The sequence below is a fragment of the Hydra vulgaris genome, chromosome 04 (assembly GCF_038396675.1).
Source record: "Hydra vulgaris chromosome 04, alternate assembly HydraT2T_AEP".
Classification (NCBI taxonomy): Eukaryota; Metazoa; Cnidaria; class Hydrozoa; order Anthoathecata; family Hydridae; genus Hydra; species Hydra vulgaris.
Genome location: NC_088923.1, coordinates 4,818,823 through 4,844,221, shown reverse-complemented (window position 1 = coordinate 4,844,221; position 25,399 = coordinate 4,818,823). Strand labels below are relative to the sequence as shown.

Below are 25,399 nucleotides of genomic sequence, written 5' to 3'. Positions count from 1 at the left end.
AATTAGAAAAAAACATTTTTTTTCTCAAATCTTTGGTGGAAATGTTGAGATTTTAATTTGATGCGTCGGTGAAACTTACTGAAGTAAGGCTCTTAGTTTACGGTTAGGATAAGTGTTGATGTTGATTATATAAGTATTTAGTTGAATAAGTTGATTGATAAACACGGAGTTTTATTTTGTTTTATAATTAATAATTAAAGGTTAAACAAGTTGGTTAATAATTTAAAAAGAATTTTGAAAGTTTTATAGATTTTTTTTTTAGATATAGGTAGCGCGCTTGTCTTAGACGCATGAGATCGGTGATTCAAAGCTATCTCTGTATAAGTTTTGCGAGTTCGGTTAGGAATAAGGTGCTCTGTGATAAGACTGTATGAATTTCTTGGGGCACCTAAAAAAAATTTAAAAAAATTATAAAATTACAAAACATTTTAGGTGTTTCTGAAAAATGCTTTGAAAGAAATCTTATGGTGGTCAAAACCGTCCTAAAGCTACTAAAAAAGTAGCAGAGAAAGCAAAAAAGAGACAGACTTTAGAGGATATGGGATTTATAAACGTAGCACAGACTAAGAAGGAAGCCACTTCTCTAAACAATCAATTAAGCACTCCAGTAAGTTAACTGTTTTTTGTATCATATTTTTTTTCTGGAGAAATTAGAAAAAATAAGGAAATGGGAACTCTAGCTCCCATTTCCTCAAACATACAATCCTCATCTTAACCTGTATGCAATCATGGAAAGTTAACAACATGGAAAGTTAACAACATGGAAAGTTAACAACATAGAAAGTTAACAACATGGAAAGTTAACAACATGGAAAGTTAACAACACGGAAAGTTAACAACATGGAAAGTTAACAACATGGAAAGTTAACAACATGGAAAGTTAACAACATGGAAAGTTAACAACATGGAAAGTTAACAACATGGAAAGTTAACAACATAGAAAGTTAACAACATGGAAAGTTAACAACATGGAAAGTTAACAACATGGAAAGTTAACAACATGGAAAGTTAACAACATGGAAAGTTAACAACATGGAAAGTTAACAACATGGAAAGTTAACAACATGGAAAGTTAACAACATGGAAAGTTAACAACATGGAAAGTTAACAACATGGAAAGTTAACAACATGGAAAGTTAACAACATGGAAAGTTAACAACATGGAAAGTTAACAACATGGAAAGTTAACAACATGGAAAGTTAACAACATGGAAAGTTAACAACATGGAAAGTTAACAACATGGAAGGTGGCCTATAAACTTATCTTAACCTGTCAAATGAACATTAATGAGCTAAAAATAATTTTGTATTGTCCTATGGTAGTTCCGTATTTCCCTGTTCACACACAAGGAGTTAAGAGGGCAGTTAAAGAGATAAAATTAACTTTCCCTATCCTCAATAATATGTTAGCTGTTAAAAGAGTCAAAAAAATTTTACTATCGTAAAAACACTTTTAAAAACAAATTGATTTTTTAGGTAATAGCAGATACTAATATAGCCTTTGGTTTTGAGAGATGAGATTTATCCGTGTAAGAGCAAAAAATAGATCAATAATGTCTTGTTTCAATAGAATGAAGAACCTCATTTAAATTTAGCATTCACTTTTAGTACCTCTTATAGAATAAATTGTAAAGATTGAGAAATGAGTTTCATTTTTGCTTTTTAACTTTTGTAACCTTCATATTTTTTAAATAACCATTTATAAAACCAGGTACGAATATAAAAGGGTTGAGTGGGGAAGGGAAAGATTCTAAACATTTTAAAACTTTTCTATATTTATTGACATTTATAAAAAATTTTTTTTACCATCTATCAAGGATAATCTTAAACATGGTTTTGGTCCACCTCCCCATTGGAGTTAATTTTAAATTAGTTAAAATAAACTTAAAGTCTATTTTTGCAAACGTTGCCTTTATTCTGATATATTTACTTATTACTACGGGAAGTACGGGATGCCGTAATGCGCATAGCACTTTTCTTTGAATTTACACAATCTATAGAAGAACTGCAAGCCGATTTTTTTTAAACATTAAAAGAATTGTTCCAGTAATTAAAATAAAAAGAGCAAAGAGCAATTTTTAAATTTTTGATGGTGAAGAATATTCCTAAAACACTGAAAAAAATAAAACATACCGTCTAGTTGTTAGTATTTAAGGATAATAACTTAAACGCCGCATTGTTTTATTGCCCTTAATTTATTTAGAAACTTTTTTTCGTATAATTTATTTTACCAGTAATTTCATTTCCTGGGTGGTAAAGAAAATTTATAATAATATAATCTTACGAAAATTTGTTTTTGAAACGGAAAAAAAATCTGAATAGAGAATATATATATATATATATATATATATATATATATATATATATATATATATATATATATATATATATATATATATATATATATATATATATATTTATATTAAGAGGATATATAATTACATATATATTTATTCGAAATTAAATATATAAAGTATTGGACAAAACATTTGCAACCAACATCGAACAATGCTAAAAAGTGTTCCTAATTTTACATGTCTTAAAAACGTTACGAACTATACTACCACAGCAATCAGTTTAGGAGTCTGGAGTCATAGCATGCCATGACATGAACAATCAGCTGACAGGTGACAGCACACAGGCAGAATTTCGTTGACAAGTGCCATTTTGCAGCGGACAAAATGTTTCATTTTCTTAAGTCTGGTCCGTGTCAACGTCACGGAAGTTTTTTAATAATTAAAGGAAGTATTCAGAAGTTTCCAGAAGTTTCCAGAAGCATGCAGAAGCTTCCAGAAGTTTCCAGAAGAAGCATCTGGAAGCATCCAGTAGCATCCAGAAATATCCAGAAACATTCAGAAGCATCCAGACGCATCCAGAAGCTTTCAGAAGCAGAAAAAGCATCTAGAATCTTCCAGAACAGGTTCACACAGGTTCCTTTTACTATATAAGACATGTAAATCAACATGAAATTCAGTCAGTATATGGAAGTCAATCAGTCAGTATTATCAAGACAGTTTATCAAAGTGAGTTTTATCAAAGTGTTTTATTGAAGAACATCAATACAAGAAGTGAAATACAACAAGTGTTTCATTACATCAATACAGTCCACATCCAACCAAGACGTTGTGTTCCACAGAGCATTATTGTATCATCACAAGGTAAATGTAACACGGTAAGCCTTGAGAAGCATGATTATTTATTTTTATTATTTTTATGACTTCAAGTGCAAAAATGGCTCCCGACAGTCTTGGATTGGAACTAAGAAAGAAAATTATTGACGTTTACGTAAGTGGAATGTCACAAAAAAGTATTTGTGATAAATATCGCGTGAAAAAATGGACCGTATCAAGACTATGTTCCAAATATCGTTCTATGAGAAAGTTGGCAGCAGATGACAAAGGTGGAAGACCGCGTTCCACCACTTCTAGAGAGGATCCTATGATCGTCAGATCTGTCAAGAAGGATCCCTGGATATCATCAGTCGAGATACAAAAGCAACTAGAGCTGTCTGTATCGGACCGAACAATCAGACGATGTGCTGTTGAAGCCGGATTGTTTTCTCAACGCCCTGCAAAGAAACCGCTGATTTCACTAAAAAACCAGAAGAAAAGACTCCTGTTTGCTACATCTCATATTGACTGGAATGTGCAGAAATGGCGAATTGTCATGTTCAGTGATGAATCGAAGTTCAACATCATTGGGAGCGATGGCATTAGCCATGTACGTCGACCGGCCGGAAAACGCCCAGATTTACGTTACTGCCATAAGACCGTGAAGCATGGTGGAGGCAATGTAATGGTCTGGGGGTGTTTTTCTGCTAACGGTCTAGGTCCAATACATCGAAACGATGGAATAATAGACCGTTTCATATATAAAAATATCCTGAAAGATGTTATGTTACCTCATGCTGAATGGAATATGCCAATAAAATGGGTTTTTCAGCAAGACAACGATCAGAAACACACTGCAAAAGTAGTCAAGCAGTGGTTTCAAGACAACCACCTATCGGTGATGGATTGGCCGCCTCAATCTCTGGATCTCAACCCTATCGAGAACCTGTGGGAGATCGTCAACCGCAGAATTAATCTTGAAGGTGTTCGTAATAAGGATCAACTGTTTGAACAAATCCAAAAGGCCTGGCCAGCGATTCCACAAAGTTTCATTAATCACTTGATCGAATCTATGCCTCGAAGATGCAAGGCTGTGATCGACAACAAAGGATTCGCCACGAAATATTGATAGCGAATTACAGCTTGGTCAACATTTTGTCGAGTTGCACTTGTTTTGTCCAGAAGAAAATCAACTTTTTTTAATACTTTTGATTAATTTATTAAATTTCGTGTACAAATAATGAACTTTGTGATGAATAAAACTTAAAGAACTTTGTCTCTAAACAGTTACATAGTTATTTCTCTAAATTGAAAAAATGCAGCACTTTTACATAAAGAAACTAAATTAGCATTATTTGGTTGCACTTGTTTTGTCCGATACTGTATATATTTAATTTCAAATATATTCTATTTTTTTCTTTTGACCACCCAGACAATGTTTGCTTCGGAATGCCATATTTCTTTGATATAGATACAGATGATACTCCTTTGACGAATTCTTTTAGTATTATGTGTTTTTCTATTATAGTTCTATTTTTTAGCTTTCTTTTAGCAATCTCGACATTTTTATTAAATAAAGTTTAATCGAAAATTAACCGAATAAAAGAAAGTGAAAATGTTTAGTTAAATTATATTTGACGCTAAAGTATTTAACTTTTGAACGTTTTAAGTTTTAAATTTCTATTGATGTTTTTGAATTAATCATATAATACGGTTGAATCCCGTTAACTTGGACCCTGGATAATTCGGACTATTGCTAAGTAGGGCGAAATTTCAATCCCCTTGAACTTTCTCTATCAACTTATCATAAAATCATCCGCTTAAGTTGCACACTGGTTAAGTTGGACCATTGGCTAAATCATACTGCTTTTTGGGGTCCCTTCAGCAGAAAACTTCGCTAAACAAGGACTTTTATTTTGAATTACATGTAAATGCATATAATAATTAAAGGTTAATCAAGTAATATTTTCACTGATATCTTTAATTCGGTTAATTCGATTCAATACAGTTAAGCTTCAGTTCGATTCAGTTAAGCTTCGATAAAGTTCTATTTACTAATAACTATTATATTAAAAAATCTAAGAACGTTCAAAAGTTAAATACCTTTTTGTTAAATATAATTTAACAAGCTAAATATTTTTACTGATTTGGTTTTACTAACTGATTTTATTCGAACTGATTAACTTTTGATTAAATTTGTTATATTAAAAATGTCAAAGGTTGCTAAAAGAAAGCTAACAAGTAGAATTATAACATAAAAATACATAATACTATCAATTTGACAAAGGAGAATCATGGTCAAACGAATATATATATATATATATATATATATATATATATATATATATATATATATATATATATATATATATATATGTATATATATATATATATATATAATATACATATATATATATATATATATATATATATATATATATATATATATATATATATATATATATAATTCTATATGATATATATATATATGTATATATATATATATATATATATATATATATATATATAATTCTATATGATATATATATAATATATATAATATATATATATCATATAATATTTTATATATTATATTATAGAGTGCTATAAAGTTGCAAAAGTTTCAGTTAAAACAGTTACTAATGAAAACGTTATGTTAAAGCTAAGAGCAAAAAATTAATTAAGCTAAAAAAGTAACATACGTTAAAGCTAGAAAGTTAAATACGTTAAAGTTACATACGTTAAAGCTAAGAGCTAAAAATTTAACTAAGCTAAAAAATTAACTAAGCTAAAAAATTAACTAAGCTAAAAAAGTAACTAAGCTAAAAAATTAAGAATCATATATATATTATATATATAGTTCACAAGTCTTTTTTGTTTTACAAAAACAAAAAAGACTTGTGAATGAATGGTATTAGCATTCCTGTGCAGAACCCAAAGTTGTTGCATTACCAAAGTTACACTAGCATCATAAATCAGGCTACAATGTTTCTTCTTACAACATGACTATCATATAGCTCTGGCAAAGAGCTATATGATAGTCAATATAATTTGCTCTGGCAAAGAGTTCCAGTGTTTCACTATACGGTTTGTGAAAAAATACCACCAGCCAGTCCATTGCAAAGAAAGGATGAAAGAGACATCGGTTAGCGATGCCAGTTAATGACATCAATCTGATTTATTGTTTTAAAATTCTGTATCATATTACATCTGATCTTTCTCTCAGTCAGGCTGATAAATCCTAGTTTTTTAAGCCTTTCATTGTATTGTTCACGAATATATATATATATATATATATATATATATATATATATATATATATATATATATATATATATATATATATGTATATATATATATATATATATATATATATATATACATATATATATATATATATACATATATATATATATATATATATATATATATATATATATATATATATATATATATATATATATATATATATATATATATATATATATATATACATATATATATATATATATATATATATATATATATATATATATATATATATATATATATATATTTAAAAGTCAAAAAAATAATTAATCTTCTGCGAAAGAGTGAAGATGCGAGTCTCTCTAAATGAAGTACTTGACACCAAAAAATTCCTGCGTCATTCTGTGTCGATAAATCTCGAAATCTTGATAATTCGGACATTTTCAGAAAGTCCGACATAACGAGAGCTTTGCCTTATTTGAACATTCGCTAAGTCGTTGCAAAATATATATACTCCTTCAGAGTCCGAGTTAACGGGATTATACTGTAGTCATTGATGAACAGAATTGAATTGAAGCTTAACTGAATCGATGATTTCAATGAAAATATTTAGATTATATTTGACGTAAATATAATAGTAAATGCTTAGTTATATTTGAGGCATGATGTATTTTTTTGAGCGTTCAAAGTTTGGAATTTTTATTCAAGTATTAGAATATCAAACCTAAATTGGAAGAGCCGCAGTGGAGTATACATATATCAACTAAGGGTATATGTTTAGCTAGGCACTCTTTTCAAAACAAAGGTTTTTCTAGATTTAAAGCTAAAAAAAAAAATATTGCATCTCAAAATTAGATAACCCTCCCACCTGCAGCAGGCCATCACAAAATCACTAATCCGTTCTCTCTTTCTCCTCCCCCTATTGCTTAACGCAATTTGTGGACAACCACAATAACTCTAAAACTGAGAGGGAACACAAATTTAAGTAATGAAATTAGTAAATTTAAAGAAGTTACAGGTACATCAATGGTTTAAATATTATGTGAAATACAGAAGTTATAATATTAATTAGAAATCGAAAATAAAAATCGAAGTTAAATTTAAAAAATTGAATATACTGAATTAAGAGTAGGAAAACTTAGACAAGTTGATCAGGTTTTCAAGTTTTCAATAAATTGGTCATTTAAACAACAATTTCAATTTTCGGCGGATGATAGTGTGCGCAGGCTTGTTCAAGGTACCCTTGTTGATAATTTTTTTCGCACCATTTTTTATTTGAAGGATTATACTTTTGATATTTTGGCATTAATACAGGATCAAATGCAAAAATAGGAGTACTGTATGTTTGCATAACACATTCGCATGGAGACGTATCCTTCCATGATGTTGTCCAATCTACTTCCCAAGATTTTTTATATCCTAGAGAGTAAGGAAATTCAAATTGATTTCCATTATTAAACCCTTTGCACGAAATTGTTTTTGGTAGACCAGTGTTAAATGGAGTATTAAAGTATTTTGTAAACCATCTAAAAGCTTTAATTCGACGATTTTCTCCTCCACCGCCTGGAACATCAGGATCCTCGCCACTACAATCGAAGTTTATTACCAATGAAGTTGGACCAAACACGCTTCCTATATAAAAACGAAAAATTAACTATTGCTTATTCTAATTATAATTATTAATTATTTATATTTTTTTATATTTATTCATTGGAAAAATAGTAAACAAAAAAAATGGTAATAAAGCAGACAAAAACCCTACATGTAAAAAGCAACAAAGTTTTAAAAAGTAATTAAGTCTATTACGCTGCAGAGATAACTAATTAACTAAATCAAACGGAAAATTGTTAGTGCTCGGTAAAGTTAAGGCGATTTTATAATATAACAGCATCTGTATAATATATTGCTGACCACGACATATTTCCATTACATGATCAGATGATTAGGTCTCTGAATTATGACAAGACAAAAAAAAAAATTAAAATGATAGAAATTTCAAAATTTTGCCGTAACATAGTGTAAATTTATTTGTGGCGAAAAAACCCAGAACAAAGATTCTTTTTTATTCAAATCTCCTAAAAATCACGATTGTCCAGAAATGAATAATATTTTAAGTAAATACGTTTTATAGGTGAAATGAACATCATAGTATAATAGTATGATCTGTTATGATCGTTTATTGGAATTTTTTTTGTTTATAAGCTCTTTCTTGGCCGGAATTCTTAAACTTTTTGTGAAAGTTGATAGAAAAAGTTGATAGTATTTTAACAATTATATCTAACTAATTTTTTTTTCGTTGTTCTTTACAAAAGATAATAAATTAATATAAAATACAGAAATGTACTAAAAATTTACAATAACATTATTGAGAAATAGAAGAACGTGGGGACTCGTAGAAGACCGTAAGGTCTTGTCGTCGAGAACCACTAAAAAGATTATGCGTTAAAAGACAATCCAAAAAGACATTGTTTTGTCCTTGTTGATAATAGATAATTTTTTATCTTTAGTCTACTGAAACTATTCTCATCATAAGCAGATGTAAAAGGAAGAGTAGAGTATAGACAAGTTAGGAAAACATGATGTCTTCTATTTTTCTATTAAAAATGGAAGTACGTCTTTCATTTGGAGTTCAGTTGTCATTGCTGGAGATATTGATACCGACACATTTTTGAAAGTAAGGTTGGTGCGAGTAGGTTTTAAGTGGGTAGAGGATTTAAATTATATGAGGGAAATCAGACATAAAAACAAATCTAAATTGCCCCACACGGTTGAAATCTGTTAATTTTTTTTTTTTTTTTTTCTTTTTTAAAAAAATAGTCGTTTACTTTTTCCAAGGTCATTGCAGTTTTATGAACATCTGTATGAACAGATGTTGATACACCGAACTATGTTAAAAATCCATTGACTGCGTACATTATGGTTATAAGAGATTTTTCTTTAAACAAAACGACTCCGTTTTGTTTTCTGCCATATATGCAGGCAAATTTGAAAAGCAGGTACATGAAATAAACATATATGAAAACTATTATCTAAGAGCAAATAACTCATATAAACTGCCTCAAAACTTTAATAAATATGCTGAATATAGCATTGCATATCGAGGACCAAATATATGGAATAGTTATCAAAAAGAATTCAAGTGTATAGCAAAGTCATTAAGTTCATTTAAGTTTCTAATAAAAAAGGAAATTTTTAAAATTTAAGAATCATTTGTGCTTAAAGGGAACACTAAGTAATTTTAATTATTTTAGTATTTATTTTATTTGATCTTTTTTAAGATTTACTGATAAGCGCAGCAGTTTTAGGGTTTTTAATTTAGTATCTATATTCTTAAAAATGTATAAAGGGGCTCTATCAAAAGATTGCGATGACGTTTTGTCATTTTCATCTTCTTTGAGTCCCTGTCTGTTTAACTCTATATTTTATAAAGATCATTGTAAAAAAGAAAAGTTTTTATTTTTTATAGTATATACAAAAACGGTGCTTGTTGACAAGATTTTACTGTTTTCTTTGTTCTACGGACATATTTTTTTTTCTTGTAAATACAAGTTGATTATTTATTGTTAAACAGTAAAATAAATGTAAGAAAAAAAGGTATGTAAACGATGGTTTCTTGTTACCTAGTTTACTATTTCCGTTTAAAATAAACGTAGAATTTTGTAACGAGAAACTAATATTTTAGTTGACCTGTTTAGGGAGCGTGGGGTGGGGCAGTTTGCCCCATTAAAGTTCGCAGTTTATTTGAAAATAGATGAGTGTTTAATATAGTTTAAATAAAGTTTATTTAGAAAACTTTTTGCTTTATATAACATTTCTATACTATTTGATACTTTACCACTCAAATTTCTTATGTGATATCTCAGATTTTCATCAATATTAGAACCAAGGGATTTGGTAAGGAAGTTGGTAACTGTTACTTTTTTTAAAAATTATATTATAAATAAAAAGAGGTGACATGTTATCAGGTATAAAATGTTTTTTGTGATTAGGAAGGAAAAAAAAAATATTTTTATTTGTCTTAAACCAATCAGAACTTACTAGTTCATTACTTATTCAAATTATGAGATAATATTATTGTGAGATAAGTATAAGTTCGTGTCTTCTGCAAACATAATCGTCATTAACTTTGAGGCTTCATGAAGATTGTTGATTTAGATAAGAAAAACAAGAGGACCTTATATTGATTGCTGAGTAATACACAAGTTATAACAAGCAAGTGTACTCATGATACTACATCAACGTATACAATTTGCTTTCGTTTATTTAAATAGCTTTTAAGCCAATTTCAATTATTACCGCCGATACCGTAAATCTTTAGTTTATTTTAAAGAGTTTTGTGATAAATTGTATTAAAAGTTTTAACAAAATTGATAAAAACCCCAACTGTATATTGGAAACTTTCAAAAGAGTTAGTTATACCTCTAGTAAGCTGGAGAACTGCGTGTTCTGTTAAGTTTTTTTTTTTTAAATCCGTATTGATTGCTACGTATTAAGTTGTTTATAGATAAATGATTGTAAGTTCTGTTATATAAAATTCTCTCAAAGATTTTTAAAAATACGGATAAAATAGATATAAAACAATAGTTGCTAACATTTGTTAAATGTACTCCTTTAAATATCGGAACCTTTGCTATTTTTAGTTGGTTAAGAAAAATTCCTTGCCTAATAGAACAAGAAAAAATCCTTAAAAGTATATCTTTTATTACATAAAATGATTTAGTAACAATATTTACATTGATACCATCCGCACCAACAGATTTATTTGGTTTTTAGCATTGTAAAGACGCATTCAAACTTTTTAAAAGTTAGTTCAAATATATTAAATTGTGACGTATTAGAAATTATTACTTTTTTTTTTTTAAACATCTTTGCTTCCAAAAAGGCTGCAAGCAACCACTAATTAAAGCTGGAAGTTACTGGAAGTGAAAAGATGAAGCTTGTAGAGCAAGATAACGATTGACGGACGACTTAAAAGATTGCAAATTATATCAATCAGGAAAGCAAGATAAAGAAAGCGAATTCCAAAGATGTGATGTTCGAGAAAAAAACTAAAGAAATAAGAGTTTTTGGAGCACTTAGGAACATTCACAGAATAAGGAAGAGGCTTAATTGAATTACGAGTAACACAAGAATAAATTTTAGTAGATGGCATAAGAGACACTAGCTTTTTAAAGCAATGCCCATTATAGTATTTGTAGAAAAGAGAAAGAGAAGCAACGTTACGACGATGTGATAATGGTTGGAGGTTGGCTGCAAGAGCAGGTCTAACTATGTTTACAATGCCTTTTTGCACCTTGTCTAAAAGAGAAAGGGCATCATTAGAAGATCCGCCCCAGATATGGCAACAGTATTCCATACAAGGCCGGATTATAGATTTAAAGAGATAGAGAATAGAATCCGAAGTAAGAAAGTGTCGAGCTCGATAAAGAGGTGTAACCTTAGCAGATGCTAATTTTGCAACGGATTTGATATATGGTTTCCAAGAAAGATCGGAAGTAAGAGTTAATCCTAGAAGTTGAAGGGTAGATGACAAGTACATTACTTTTGAAGATCTAAATTATTGCGATAACGATTTGCTGAAACAAAAATTGGGTTTTTTATCTGAATTAAAGTTCACCAGCCACTGTGAGCCTCATGCTGTAGCAGAAATGAGATCTTTTTCAAGCTCAAATGTCCCCTTCAAGCAATCAGAGAGTGTTGGCTTCTTATCATAACAAGAATAAATGGTAGTCATCAGCGAACAATGCCACCTTAGGTGTGAGAATATCTGGAAGACCGTTAATGTAAATTAAAAAAAGTGTAGGGCTAAGAATTGAACCTTGAGGAACCCCTGAAGTTACAGAATAAGAAGAAGAGTGCTGTCCATCGAGAATAACTTTTATACAACGATTGAAAAGGAAGGATTCAATAATATTAAAGATGCTATCAGATACACTGTAAGAAGAAAGCTTATGGAGAAAACCAGCGTGCCAAACTTTATTAAAAGCTTTAGAAATATCAAGAGCGATGGCCTTAACCTCTTCACCTTTATCTAATGCTCGATAAAACCTATTGGTTGTTACTGTAAGCAAATCAGCTGTAGAACGAGAAGATCAAAAAACCCTGACATTATCTAATGGATTAAATGCTTGAGAAAATTTCTTTGGGTAAATTTTGTCCAACAGAAACAAAATACTTGTTCATTCCATGATCTCTTCTTGATCATGCAAAAGTTTATCATTTATTTTAATGGTTTTGGGCAATGTGAATGTTTTCATTTTGAAGCTATACCAGATGTACCGAATGTAATATGTACCAGAACAGATTAGAACAAGGATTTATTGTGGGTTGAAGTACTTAGTTAACGCTGAGGTTGAATGGAATTGATCTAAAGAAAATGGTTTTGTTTTGGTTCGCTGTTAATAAAAAAAATTTTAATTGTAAAAAAAGAGAAAAGTTTCTTAAGATATTAAAAAAACCTGAAGCAAAAAAAGGTGATAATATATAGTATAAAAAGTTTATAGTATAAAAAGTTTATAGTATAAAATATGTAGTATAATATATAGTATAAAAAGTTATAATATATAATATAAAAGTTATAATTATAGTATAAAGCTCTTGTTTGGACATATTACGCTGACAAAGTTATGCTAATTCCAAATAAATGAATTAGAATAAAATTGTCTTAACTACACCAGTAGTTAAAATAAACTAATTGGAATTTTTATTTTTTTGTTTCTGTTTTCGCTCTCGTTGAATTTCAGAAAAATAAATAATTTGTTTCTTTTTTTTGTGGAGTTTTGTAAAAATGATTATACTCAGAAGGTCAACAAATTCTGAATCCTCAGATAAGTAAAGTTGTAGATATATTCAAAAATAAGCTTAGAATCTTAAACGATTATAACCAAAAAAGCTCATGAGTATTAATTATCTATTAGGAAAGAAGAGCGTTTGAACATTAGGCACACAATTAAAAAGTATAAAATAAAGGTTAAAACCCATTCTCCGTTTCTGGAAGTACCGCGTTTAACCACGTTCGACCTCTGGAAATTCGAAACCTTAACTTGTAAAATGTTGTAATTTTTGTTTGTTTGTTTCATTTATACTATATTTATTTTTGATTTATAGAGAATAAATAAACAAAATAAAAAATTGTGTTGCGAAAGTTTGAAATTAAATGTTCCTCTGAATATCATGGAATATCTTGGAGTATCTTGGAATAAGAAAGAATTGAATGAAAACTGAAATTTCTAGAATGAGACGTGTATTGAGAAAACTTATTCAAAAAATTGCTGCTTTTTGATGATTCAACTATGGTAAATCTTCAAGATCATCAGAGAGACGATAAGTTTAAACTTTTTATTTTTCATAAAAGATGTTTTCTACCAGTAATAAAAATGTGTTGGCAAACTTGATGTAAAGATAACGGTATTAATATAACAAATTATGGTCATATAGAGTCAGGGCCGCCGAGACCTTTCATGACGCCCGGGGCAAGGCATTAATTAGGCACCCCTATAAACTTACATATTTTTAAATTAAAAACATGTACAATTATACGAGTTAATGACTGTTTTTTTATTTGTAATACTGTTAATTAACATATTTTCAAGAACTGCATCTGGATTAATAAAAATTATGCAATACATTCACTAATTAGGATTAATAAAGAGATTTTATGAAACTAATATTGAAAACACTTCTTGCTTTTTTACTCGCTAAATTTGAACTAAAAAGATTGGAAAATAGGCTATAGACCCTTTGAAAATATTTGGTTGAGAAAACCTAAAGTATATCTTATAAATATTTACTACATATATTTGGCATGCTTATTTAAACAGCATGTTTATTTTAACGTTGTTTGACCAAAATTTTTTAATTTATATTGCAACAAAGTTTTAATGTATAATCCTCTCGTTTCACAAAAAATAGCTGTAAATTGTTAAAGGGGTTCTATAAAAAGATTGCGTTGACACCTGTTACCTGTATCTTCTTTGAGCCCCTGTCTGTTTTTTATTTATTCATTGTGTAAAGTAAAAGTTTAATTGTAATTTTATTATTTATTTTTTTATGAACAGCGAAATATGCATTTTACTAAAGTAAAAATTTCCACAAGTGAAAATGAAGATTCCTCAAACTATTAAGATGCGAAATATCTTCCATAAATTTGTCTTCTATTTCACAAGCTTTAATTTCAACCGGTTCTTGATCTTTCAACCAGAAGAATGAGAACCTTAAAGAAACAGTTTTCACAGTCTTAATTTTAAATGTAAATGATAAACAGTTGTGTATTGCAGAATAAAGTCACTGCGAGTGTAGTTAAGTTCCTGCTTCTACACGTTCGTTGTTAGATTTCAGTAATCCACGTCAAGCTCAACTCGTGTTGGAATTAGATTGCTTCCGTTACCATCATTGTCAACCATAGTATTGTTAATTAGTTTTTGTGATAACCAACATATATTACTTTGCACTTCTCGACGTTGAAATTCACAAGGCAGTTGTGAGACTAATTTACAGCTCTGTCAATGTCTGCTTGCAGTTTTTCATTATGGTTATAAATGCAGTCTGGTAAGTCATTGGTGATGATCACAAATAACTGATTCTTGAGGGACACCACTCGTCACTCTTTTCCACTCGGATGTTTATTCTCCCATTATTACACGTTATTGTCCATTAGCTAGCCAACTAGAGATCCAGTTAAACAGATGGCTTCAAGTGTCATAGGCACGAGTCTTATGATAAAAGTCATTGTGCTAAAGCTTTGGCAAAGTCATTTATTTTTAATTATTATTAAGTATTATGTCATTTATGCGTCCTCGGTAAACTGCTTCCTTTAAAATGTTACGGGGTTCAATCATGTTTGTAAGCGATCTTTGTAATGAACAAATCCATGTTGAGACTTTGACATTAGATTGCGAACAGTGTTTCATAATCCAATCTATGATATTTCTTTTCGTCACCTTGCGCAATATTTGTGAGCGACGCCAGTTTGTAGATATAAATTTTGACTTTGTTTTCTTTTTATATGAAGGCGTGGTATTTGATTTGCGTTAAGATTTTAACACTACTTAGGGAGTTGTTAAACAAAGAAAATATAAGCAAATAAAGTTAATTAATTTAGTTTTTTTTTAACTTTGCTATTTAAAATCGCTAATAAATTTTCTTTCAGAATAAGCATTTATGAGATTTATGGATAAAATGTTTTATTTTGGATAAGTCTTAGTGTCTTCTTCAATAATGTCAATATAGAAAAAAAAATTTTTTTTGGTACCTACCAACCAAAGTTAGGAGATAAATTATCTATACCATAAATCCCCTCAATTTAAGGTCTATTTGTGGTCATTATTTTCGAACGCTAAAAGATTATTCTATAAAATTTAAAAGTTATCAATGAATATATATTTAGTAGAGAATAGTATAAAAAATATTTTATTAACTTGTTGCTCTCAAGTTTTAGGACGGGGATGTGAAAATTTTATATTTTATTCGTATCCAGGCTCCAATCATTTCAACTTTTTTTTAATGCAGACTTTATTGACAAATTATAAACATATAAATGCTTGTAGTTTGCTCCATGCCTAGAGGTTGCCATAGTTATTTAGTTATTTCAATCACCAAAAAATGCTGCATCCGTTCTTGTGATAGATTGTTTTTACACTTAATAGAGGCTTGGCATGGATAAATCGATCCTTGAAATTAATAAGGGGTGCAATATGTTTCAGTGAGTAATATAGTTTAAGTAAAGTGTGCTTATTTAGAAAATTTATTGCTTTGTATAAAATTCCTATGCTTTTATATATTTTACTACTCAAATGACATTACATTATCAATAAATAGAGTTGACATGTTATGTGGTACAAGACATGTCAACTCTATTATTTATTTTTTTTATATAAGGATGGAAAAATGTTTTGTTTTATTAATATTAAGAGACCATATATTTTTCTTAAAAATAATCAGAAACTTTAACTAGTTTATTGTTCATATTCTCAAATAGTAATATAACACTATTGCGAGATAAAGATAAGTTTTTTTTTATATGCAAACATAATCGTCATTAGATTTGAGGCTTTATGAGGTTTATGTAAATAAAAAAGAGAAGAAGCCTAATATTGATCTCTAAGGAACTCCACAAGTTATATCAAGCAAGTTTATTGGTGATACTACATCAACATATAAGAATTAAAAAACGTATACAAATTTAAACTTAATAACAGATGATACTAGAGTATCATTTTATGTATGATTATGTTATTAAGTTTAAATTTGTATACATTTTTAATTTGTATATGTTGATGTAGTATCGCCAATAAACTTGCTTGATATAACTTGTGAAGCTTCTTTGAGATCAATCTTAGAAACAATGAATAGTTTAACACAATATAAACCATACAAATAAATGTAATACCTAATTTATATCTATTTAAATAATATATATACATAATTCTTTTTCACCAACATATCTAAACACTGCAAGTAACAACAGTACAGTGTGATCTTGAAAACTAAGAAAGTGCTCATTATGAAAAAGAATTAGAAAAAATTAAACCACACTTTATAACTCAAGCCGATCTTTACAACCTTGTAAGTGGCTTTCAACTATCCAAACAAAAGGCAGAGATTTTAAGGTTCCACCTTCAGCAATAGAAGATTATGGCTGCCTAGAACCAAAATGAGTCATTTCACAACTAGACATGCAACACTGTCCACATTTTATTCTAAGTAAGACAATATATGTTCCTGACTCTAATTTAAATAAAGAAGTTGATTAAATAAGAAAATTAAAAAAGTTTGTATCCAGTTATATTGAACGATTTAATTTCTCATGCTTAAAACATTATTTTCAGGTTTATTTACTCAAATTATTGCAATTAAATTAATTTATGTTTATATTTACCCAAGTGAAAAATTGTCATTAGTTTTTTTTTTAAATAAACTTTGTTTAAAAACCAATCCGGAAATGATCTTAAAATCATACATTTTTTCATTTCCTAAATTATAGATATATTTAATTTTAATTTAAGGTATACTTTATTCTTTAGAGACTTTATAAATTTTGGTAAATTAGAGTTCTTAAATTAATATTAAAAAAATAGGCTTAAAAAACAATAGATTTTTTAAAAAACGCTATTTTATTTAACAATTGTCATGGCGCAAAATTTTAAATCAAACCGATCTTAACACGCAATATTTTAAAATAGAAGCAGTTAGTGCTCTACGAAAATTCTGTAAAGAAACTTTTGTCTTACAGAAACAAATGTATTGACAAAAAGATTGTGTACTGACTGAAAATACTATTTTTAATTCGCATCCAAATATAAACTATTAAATAGGAAAAATAAATTACCAAAATAATCATTATCTGGTGAGACCCAATCACCAATTATAATGTCATGCATAGCAGGTTTTGGTGGTTGTGGCGTCATGTAAAACCATAGTGATGCCATAATACTTAAAGGAGGATCAATTTTTGTCATTAACAAATTAGGATTTTCAAGAAGATTGATTGGTGCACCATTGTGCATAATACCTTGGTCTAGAAGCCATTTAGAAAACATTCCATAGTTATAATTGTAGGATATTTGGATTGCACCACGACCGAAGTAACATTTCTAAATAAAAATTAAAATCTCTAATTAAAACTGTCCATCTACAATAATTATAACAAATGATTATAGATGTAACATCTATAATAATTATAATAAAAATGTTTGTAATAATTATAAAATTTTTTAAAAATACAAAGTAAAGTTCAGTTTTAACTAAAAAGTAAAATGTATAAAATATTAATATATAAATTTTTATTACATTTTCAAATAGTCTTTTTTAACTAAATTATTACCTATTTAAATCAAACTAAATTAAATTTATTTTGTGGAGGTATACAACATTTTAGGTTTTTATAATATTATTTAGTTTTTTGTTTTCTGATGTAATACTAAGTTAAGCTTGGTTTATAACTGATATAATAGAATACCTACTTTATATATAATTATAGAAATTGGAATAAAATATATAAAAATATTTTAACATTTAGGAGGGGATGACCATTCTTAGGTTCTTACTCAGATAGATCTTTTAGCGAGAAAAATTACCTTATGCATTAAAAAATAAACCATTTTGTCGATAAAATAAGCTTCAAAACGGCATTTAAATATTTTCAAACAGTTTCAATTAAAGTCAAATATGCAAGAACAAAAAAATAATAAAGAAAGAAAATTTGAAATGCTCCATAAATTATATTTGTAAAAAATAATTTTTATATTTGACATAGTAAGTATAGCTTTTTAGCTCACATATCTCTTCCAGTTCCGATAATTTTGTGTGCGCGCATATTTAATAGCGCGTCATGGCCCAGTGAAAAATAAAACCGCGTCCCACATGGGTTACGCGTGGGTTCCGTGTGGGATTGATGGAATTTACTTGGGACGGTTTTCCCATGTGGTATCCGTATGGAAATTTGTCACCTTACAATGTGTTACATGTAACATGTTGGTTGTGGTTACATGGTTACATGTGGGAACCATATGGTATTTACACACATGAGAAATCCCACGTAGGTTTCCTGTGGGATTTGCATGGGAATTAATTTGAAAGCTAGAAACTAAAAAAAAAAAAATTTTTCAAAAACTAAAAAAAAATTTTTTAAATCGACATTGCATTGCGTTACGTTTATATTGTGTGAAAATATTTTATATTAGTATAGAGAATGGCAAGCAAGTATGTAAGTACCACGAATAATGTTTATCTTTCTTTGTAGAAATAAGATTAAGATTTGTGCAAATAGACTTATTATTAGGATAATATAATAGTTATCTGAATATAGATCTTGAGTAAATTATTTGCAAACAACTGATGCAAGTTGAAATGTTGTCAAAAACCAATCTTGCATGCATGGGACACTGCAGTGTCCCACAAAGAAATGCAGATTTAAAAGTCGAAGAATTTCCAATTTTCTTTATTAAAATAAGAAAAAAATAGGTTGGAGATGGGTTTCTGTAACTTTTTTTATGCTCCAAAACTTTTAACTTTAGATATAATAAGGTCCTTAAGACTTAAGGGACTTACGAACTACATTGAGGAACAAAAACAGGATATTTACAGAAACTTTTCAATTTTTAATCTGGAGTACCACAGTGTTATTGAGAATAAAGCCTCAGGGTCCAGTTTTCAAAGTAATATGATCTAAAGTAATGTTTGAATAAAATAATATGCTTTAAAATGCATATAGTTATACATATAACTCCTGATAGTTAACTATAAGTATAACTAGTTATACATATAATTTGTTATAAAAACTTATTTTTTAAGGTTATGCTTGAACAAATTAGTACCAATTAATTCAAATTCAAGATTTAGTTAAAGTTCAAGTTAAAATTCTTATTTATTCATTGTTTTTGTTAATTTTATATTTATTTGTTCAAATTTATCAGTTAGTACTATTTTTTACTACAGTAAAAATGTTTATCATTGTTGAACGTGATTTTATTAGTAACTTAATTTTATTTTCAACATATTTTGACAACACCCTTTATATTTTAAATGATGACAGCTTTACTTTTCTATTGATGTTAAATTTATTACGTTTCAATAACTCAGATTGAATCTTAACTGAATTTTTGTAAGCTTTGTAGGGGTTTGTTGTATATCAAATGGTGTTGTAAATAAAGTAAAAATAATATATATATATATATATATATATATATATATATATATATATATATATAATATATATATATATTTATATATATATAACATTAAAACAATAAAATTGATACAAAATTTCACTTTAAAACGAATACCATTAACATTGTGATGATAATAGCATTAGGAAACTAGTATTTATGTATTATTATTATACTATAAATAAATAGTTTTTTAATTCATTTTATAAAATAGAAACTGACAACTGATAATTAATGGAAATAAATACAAATTATAAAAATTATGTAAACTTCATTTATTGTTTCTAAATACTATATTAATGTTAGTCTGCAAAGTTAAAATCAATTTAGAGCATTGTTATTAGTTCTTTTGTGATTCGCACTTCCACTTCTGTCTCTCAAATTTATAAAATAGGTGGCCAAAGCTTGCTTAATAGGTAGGTTCTCAGCATAACAATGCTTTTTTCTTACACTTTCTAAAGAGAAATATGGCAAATTGATTACTTATTTTACCTAAATCATAGGGTCATCTATGCATAATGATGTCAGATGATGACCCGGTTTATTGAACACCTTCACCCTTTATCAAACTCAGTCAATTTTTTTGCCATCTCCCATTGAAAATGGTGTCAGTTTTTGTTATCATATTATGATGGTATATCTGAATTGTTAATATAATATAAAAAATGCACATACCATCAATTTTTTTCTGGTTCAATTATACATTTATTCTTAACAGTACTAAAAGTAAAAAAAACAAACATAAATTGTTTATTCAGATAAGCAAACTAATTTCTGAATTTAAATTGTTTTTCCTATGATACACTACAGTTTTAAGCAATAAAAGCAAGAAGTTTTTAGACCACATTGTTGGTGTAAATACCTCTAAAACCTGCTCATAGCTAGCATAAATTGTTTTTCTTTTTTTTTAAATAAAATATTTTACTTTTTTTTTTTAATTCCATTTTTTAATTGACATTATTTTGGTCTCACACTGCCCCTCTATCTACTGGCATTATTTATGGATGATCCCATAGCCTAAATACTATATATATATATATATATATATATATATGTGTGTGTGTATATATATATATATATATATATATATATATATATATATATATATATATATATATATATATATATATATATATATTATTTTTACTTTATTTACAACACCATTTGATATACAACAAACCCCTACAAAGCTTACAAAAATTCAGTTTATATTCAATCTGAGTTATTGAAACGTAGTAAATTTAACATCAATAGAAAAGTAAAGCTGTCATCATTTAAAATGTTAAGGGTGTTGTCAAAATATGTTGAAAGTAAAATTAAGTTACTAATAAAATCACGTTCAACAATGATAAATATTCTTACTGTAGTAAGAATTAGTACTAGTTAACAAATTTGAACAAATAAATATAAAATAGTGAAAAAACAATGAACAAATAAAAACTTGAACCTGAACTAAATCTTGAATTTGAATTAGTTGGTACTAATTTGTTCAAGCATAACCTTAAAAAATAAGTTTATATAATAAATTTTATGTATAACTAGTTATACTTATAGTTAACTATCAGGAGTTATATGTATAACTGCATGCATTTTAAAGCATTTTTTTAAATTTATATATTACTTTAGATCGTATTACTTTGAATACTGGACCCAGAGACTTTTTTCCAGGGATGTGGAGTCCCAAAAAGGATTCCAGATTTGAAAGTCACAAAAAGATTACTTTATCCTAGTTTTTAAAATCCAGGAGCTCTAAAAATATAAATAAGTCTATGGGCTACTATTAGGAAAAAAAATTAGGACTTTTAGGTTAGAGGAACAATTGTTTTTTGAGCCCGGAGTCCTTAGGCATAATGGCGGCAAGGACTCCAGGACTCCGGGCTTAAAAACAATAAGTTTCAAGTCATTGAATCTCATGAATTTTTTTATTATAGTAGATAATAAGTCAACAAACATGTTTAGAGCTTCTGGACACTACAGACTTGGAAAAAGTAAAGATATAAAGCCGGAGTCCTTTTGGGACTCCGCACCCCTGCTTTTTTCCCAATTACACTGTGGTACTCCAGATTAAAAATTAAAAAGTTTATGTAAATATCCTATTTTTGTTTCTTAATGTACTTCGTAAGTCCCTTAAGTTTTATGAACCTTATTATATATAAAGTTAAAAGTTTTGGAGCCTAAAAAAGTTACAGAAACCTTCCTATCTCCCCCCTATTTTAATATTTTTTTTTTAATAAAGAAAATTTGACTTTCAAACCAGCATTTCTTTGTGGGACACTGCAGTGTCCCATGCATGCATGCTTGGTTTTTGACAACATTTGAACTTGCATCAGTCAATTGTTTGCAGATAATATACTCAAGAACTATATTCAAATATCATATGAACATGTTAGAGAATGTTCATATGATATTTGAACATCACAAATTTAATAATATTGTTGTGATATGTTATATAAATAATACCATAATAGATTATGATATGAAAATAAGATAGGATATGAAGGTAATGATCAAAGAATAAATTTACTTATAGAAATTTAGATGTTTGTTTATTAGTTTCAGAATATTATATTATGTGTCACCGCGACCTTCTATAATAACAGACCTTGACATCGCGCAACAAAGTTGTTAAACTGAAGGCCAATTCCTAATACTGTGTTTACATTTTCATCTTTTAACATTAGATGAAAGTTTGTGTTCACGCTTTTTTAATAAATCTTTAAAATTTGATTGGTTTATAAATTAGATAGCGCAACTTCAAGACGGTAACGTTGTAAGGTTCAAGGGGTTAACATTGTAAGGTAATAATATTGTCTAACTAACGATAAGTTTTTTTAATAATTAAAATGCCTTTAAAATGCTGTGTAACTTTTGCAAGTCGAACTATTTCAACTACAACAAAAATATCAATTTATACAACTACAACTACATTACCAATTGCAACTACAACAAAAATATCAATACTCAACTACAACAAAAATATCAATTTATAAATTCCCGAAGAATCTAGAAGAGAGAAAAAGATGTAGTGAAGCTATCCCAAGAACTGGTTTTATTGTTACAGACTATACAGCAGTATGTCAACTGCATTGGCCAAATGAAGCACCTTTTGAAAGCAAATATGGGAAGCAACGACCTTTAAACCCACCATCTGTTTTTAAAAGTATTCCGCCTAGTTGTTTAGCCACACCAGCAAGTAAAGTTAGAAAAACTGTAACTTCAAGCAGTTTTCGAAGCATTTTACCTGATGAGTTAAATGATTTTCTAAAAGAGGATGAACTTATATTTGACGATATTCAAGCTTTGTTAAGTGATAATAATGATGTTATTGTTTTCCAGCTTAATAAAAAAAGTTTACACATACAATCAAAAATGTACAAACTTGGTGTTCCATTATTTATTTTAGTAATTTTCAATGATTATTCATTTGTAGCTAACCATAATGGCACAACTTGTAATATTTCATCTTTAGCTGTAAACAAATTAAAGTTAATAAAAATAAAATCAGCTTTATTTGAAGCAGTTAGATTTTTAAAAAATAAAGAAAGTTCACTTCAGTCAAATATTCTATTCGAACACCTTAATGCTATGAGAAAAGTTAATGTTGGTGAAGTTTTATATACTTCAGATATTATATGTAGAGCATATGACTATTTTGCTATGCGACGAAGTTTATATGATTGTTTGTGTATTGACTACAAGTTACCAAGTATAAGGATTTTAACACGATTGAGTTCAAAAATAAGCTCAATGGAGGACCTAAGTTTCATAAGTAGTATTTTTATGAATTTAAATCCATTGAAAAGAACTTCCATACTACTAATTGATTAGGTCTATGTCAAAGCTTCATTACTTTACCAAAGAGGTGCTTTGTTTGGTCAAGTAGTAAACTTCCCTGAAAAGTTAGCTAAAACAATTTTATCATTTATGATTAAATGTCTTTTTGGAGGTCCAGAATTTATATGTAGAGCTCAACCTGTTTCAAGTTTTTCCTCTGAATTTCAGTTTGCTCAATGTCAACAAATTGTTGATACGATAAATAATATTGAAAGTAGTAAGACACTGGTAATAATTACTGATGGTAACGATGTAAATCAAAGATTTTTTGGAATGTTTAAAACAGTTAAATAGTAAACCATGGTTATCAACATCAGGTATATATTTATTGTATGATTATGTGCATCTCTTAAAATCTATATGAAACAATTGGTTGACAAAAAAGACTGGCGAACTTCACTTTTTGAACAATAAAGAACTGGCTTTGGCTAAGTGGAGTGATTTAGAAACTTTATATAAAACTGAGTGCAATAGCCTTTTTAAACTCTCTAAACTTACAGCTAAATCAGTTTATCCAAAACCAATAGAGAGACAATCTGTAAAGTTTTATTTGTCTGTTTTTTGCGAAGAAACATTAAGAATGCATCCAGAGATTGAAAATAAAGCATTTGAAGGTACTGCTGTATTTATTGAAAAAATAATTTTTTTTCGAATGTTGTTAATGTCAAAGCACCTGGTGCTGGCATTCAGTTTAGAAATGAATTATGCGGATAAATCCACTCAGTTGGTGATCAACAGTTACAACTGCTACGAGATATTGCTGAACTGTCAAATTTTATGAAACCTACAGGTAAGCGTGTAAAACAGCTTACGCTAGATACTAGCAATGCAATAGCCCATTCATGTTATGGCTTTATTGATCTCGTAGAAACTTTGTTGAGTAATGGAGCAAAGTATGTCTTATTAGGTTGGTTTTCAACAGATCCACTTGAAAAAGCTTTTTCTAAGCTTCAATAGGGATCTGGAGGTACTTACTTTATAAACGCTAAATCTGTAATTAAAAAAAATAATATTCAACATACTAAATTGATATTACAACTTGACATTCCTGTTGATGGTATCGATGGTCATACTTGTGACATATGTTTTAGAGATATTTCTACTGATGAAAAAGAACTTCTGGATAATATACATGATCTTGAAAGCTCAGTTAATAAATCTACATTAGTGGCTATAGTTTACATAGCTGGCTATGTGCAAAAAAGCGAAATGAAAATTTATGATAATTCTACCAATTATTATTATAAATATGGAAGTTATCTGTATAGCCTGAACAGAGGCGGACTTGAAATTCCTTCTGATACTCTTTTCTAATGGTCAATATTTTGCTTTTTTTTTTCAAGGTGCTACTGACCCTTTATGCAGAACATTTTGTGTTACTCAGTTTCAGTTCATTGCTGCTAAATAAATTTAAAATCACAAAAAAACAATGCAGAGTATATTCTAATATTCTGCTAAAGAATTACTCACTAATTACCACTCCCAAAATACTAAAGCTATCATAATTTATGTGAAAATTAGTTTTGTAATTTATTATGCTAT

At 28.4% G+C, this 25,399-nt stretch overlaps 1 protein-coding gene across 1 annotated transcript in view; it reads right to left on the bottom strand.

Moving 5' to 3' along the window:
* Positions 1-7,339: 7,339 nt before the first annotated feature.
* The window catches only part of LOC100199839 (uncharacterized), a 34,894-nt gene continuing 16,834 nt past the window's right edge, over positions 7,340-25,399 (bottom strand). The window contains exons 4-5 of the mRNA XM_065795293.1: positions 17,686-17,950; positions 7,340-7,991 (exon numbers count right to left, since the gene is read on the bottom strand). Coding sequence (XP_065651365.1) covers positions 7,543-7,991; positions 17,686-17,950 — 714 coding nt within the window. The 3' untranslated portion in view covers positions 7,340-7,542. The remainder of the gene's footprint in view (positions 7,992-17,685; positions 17,951-25,399) is intronic.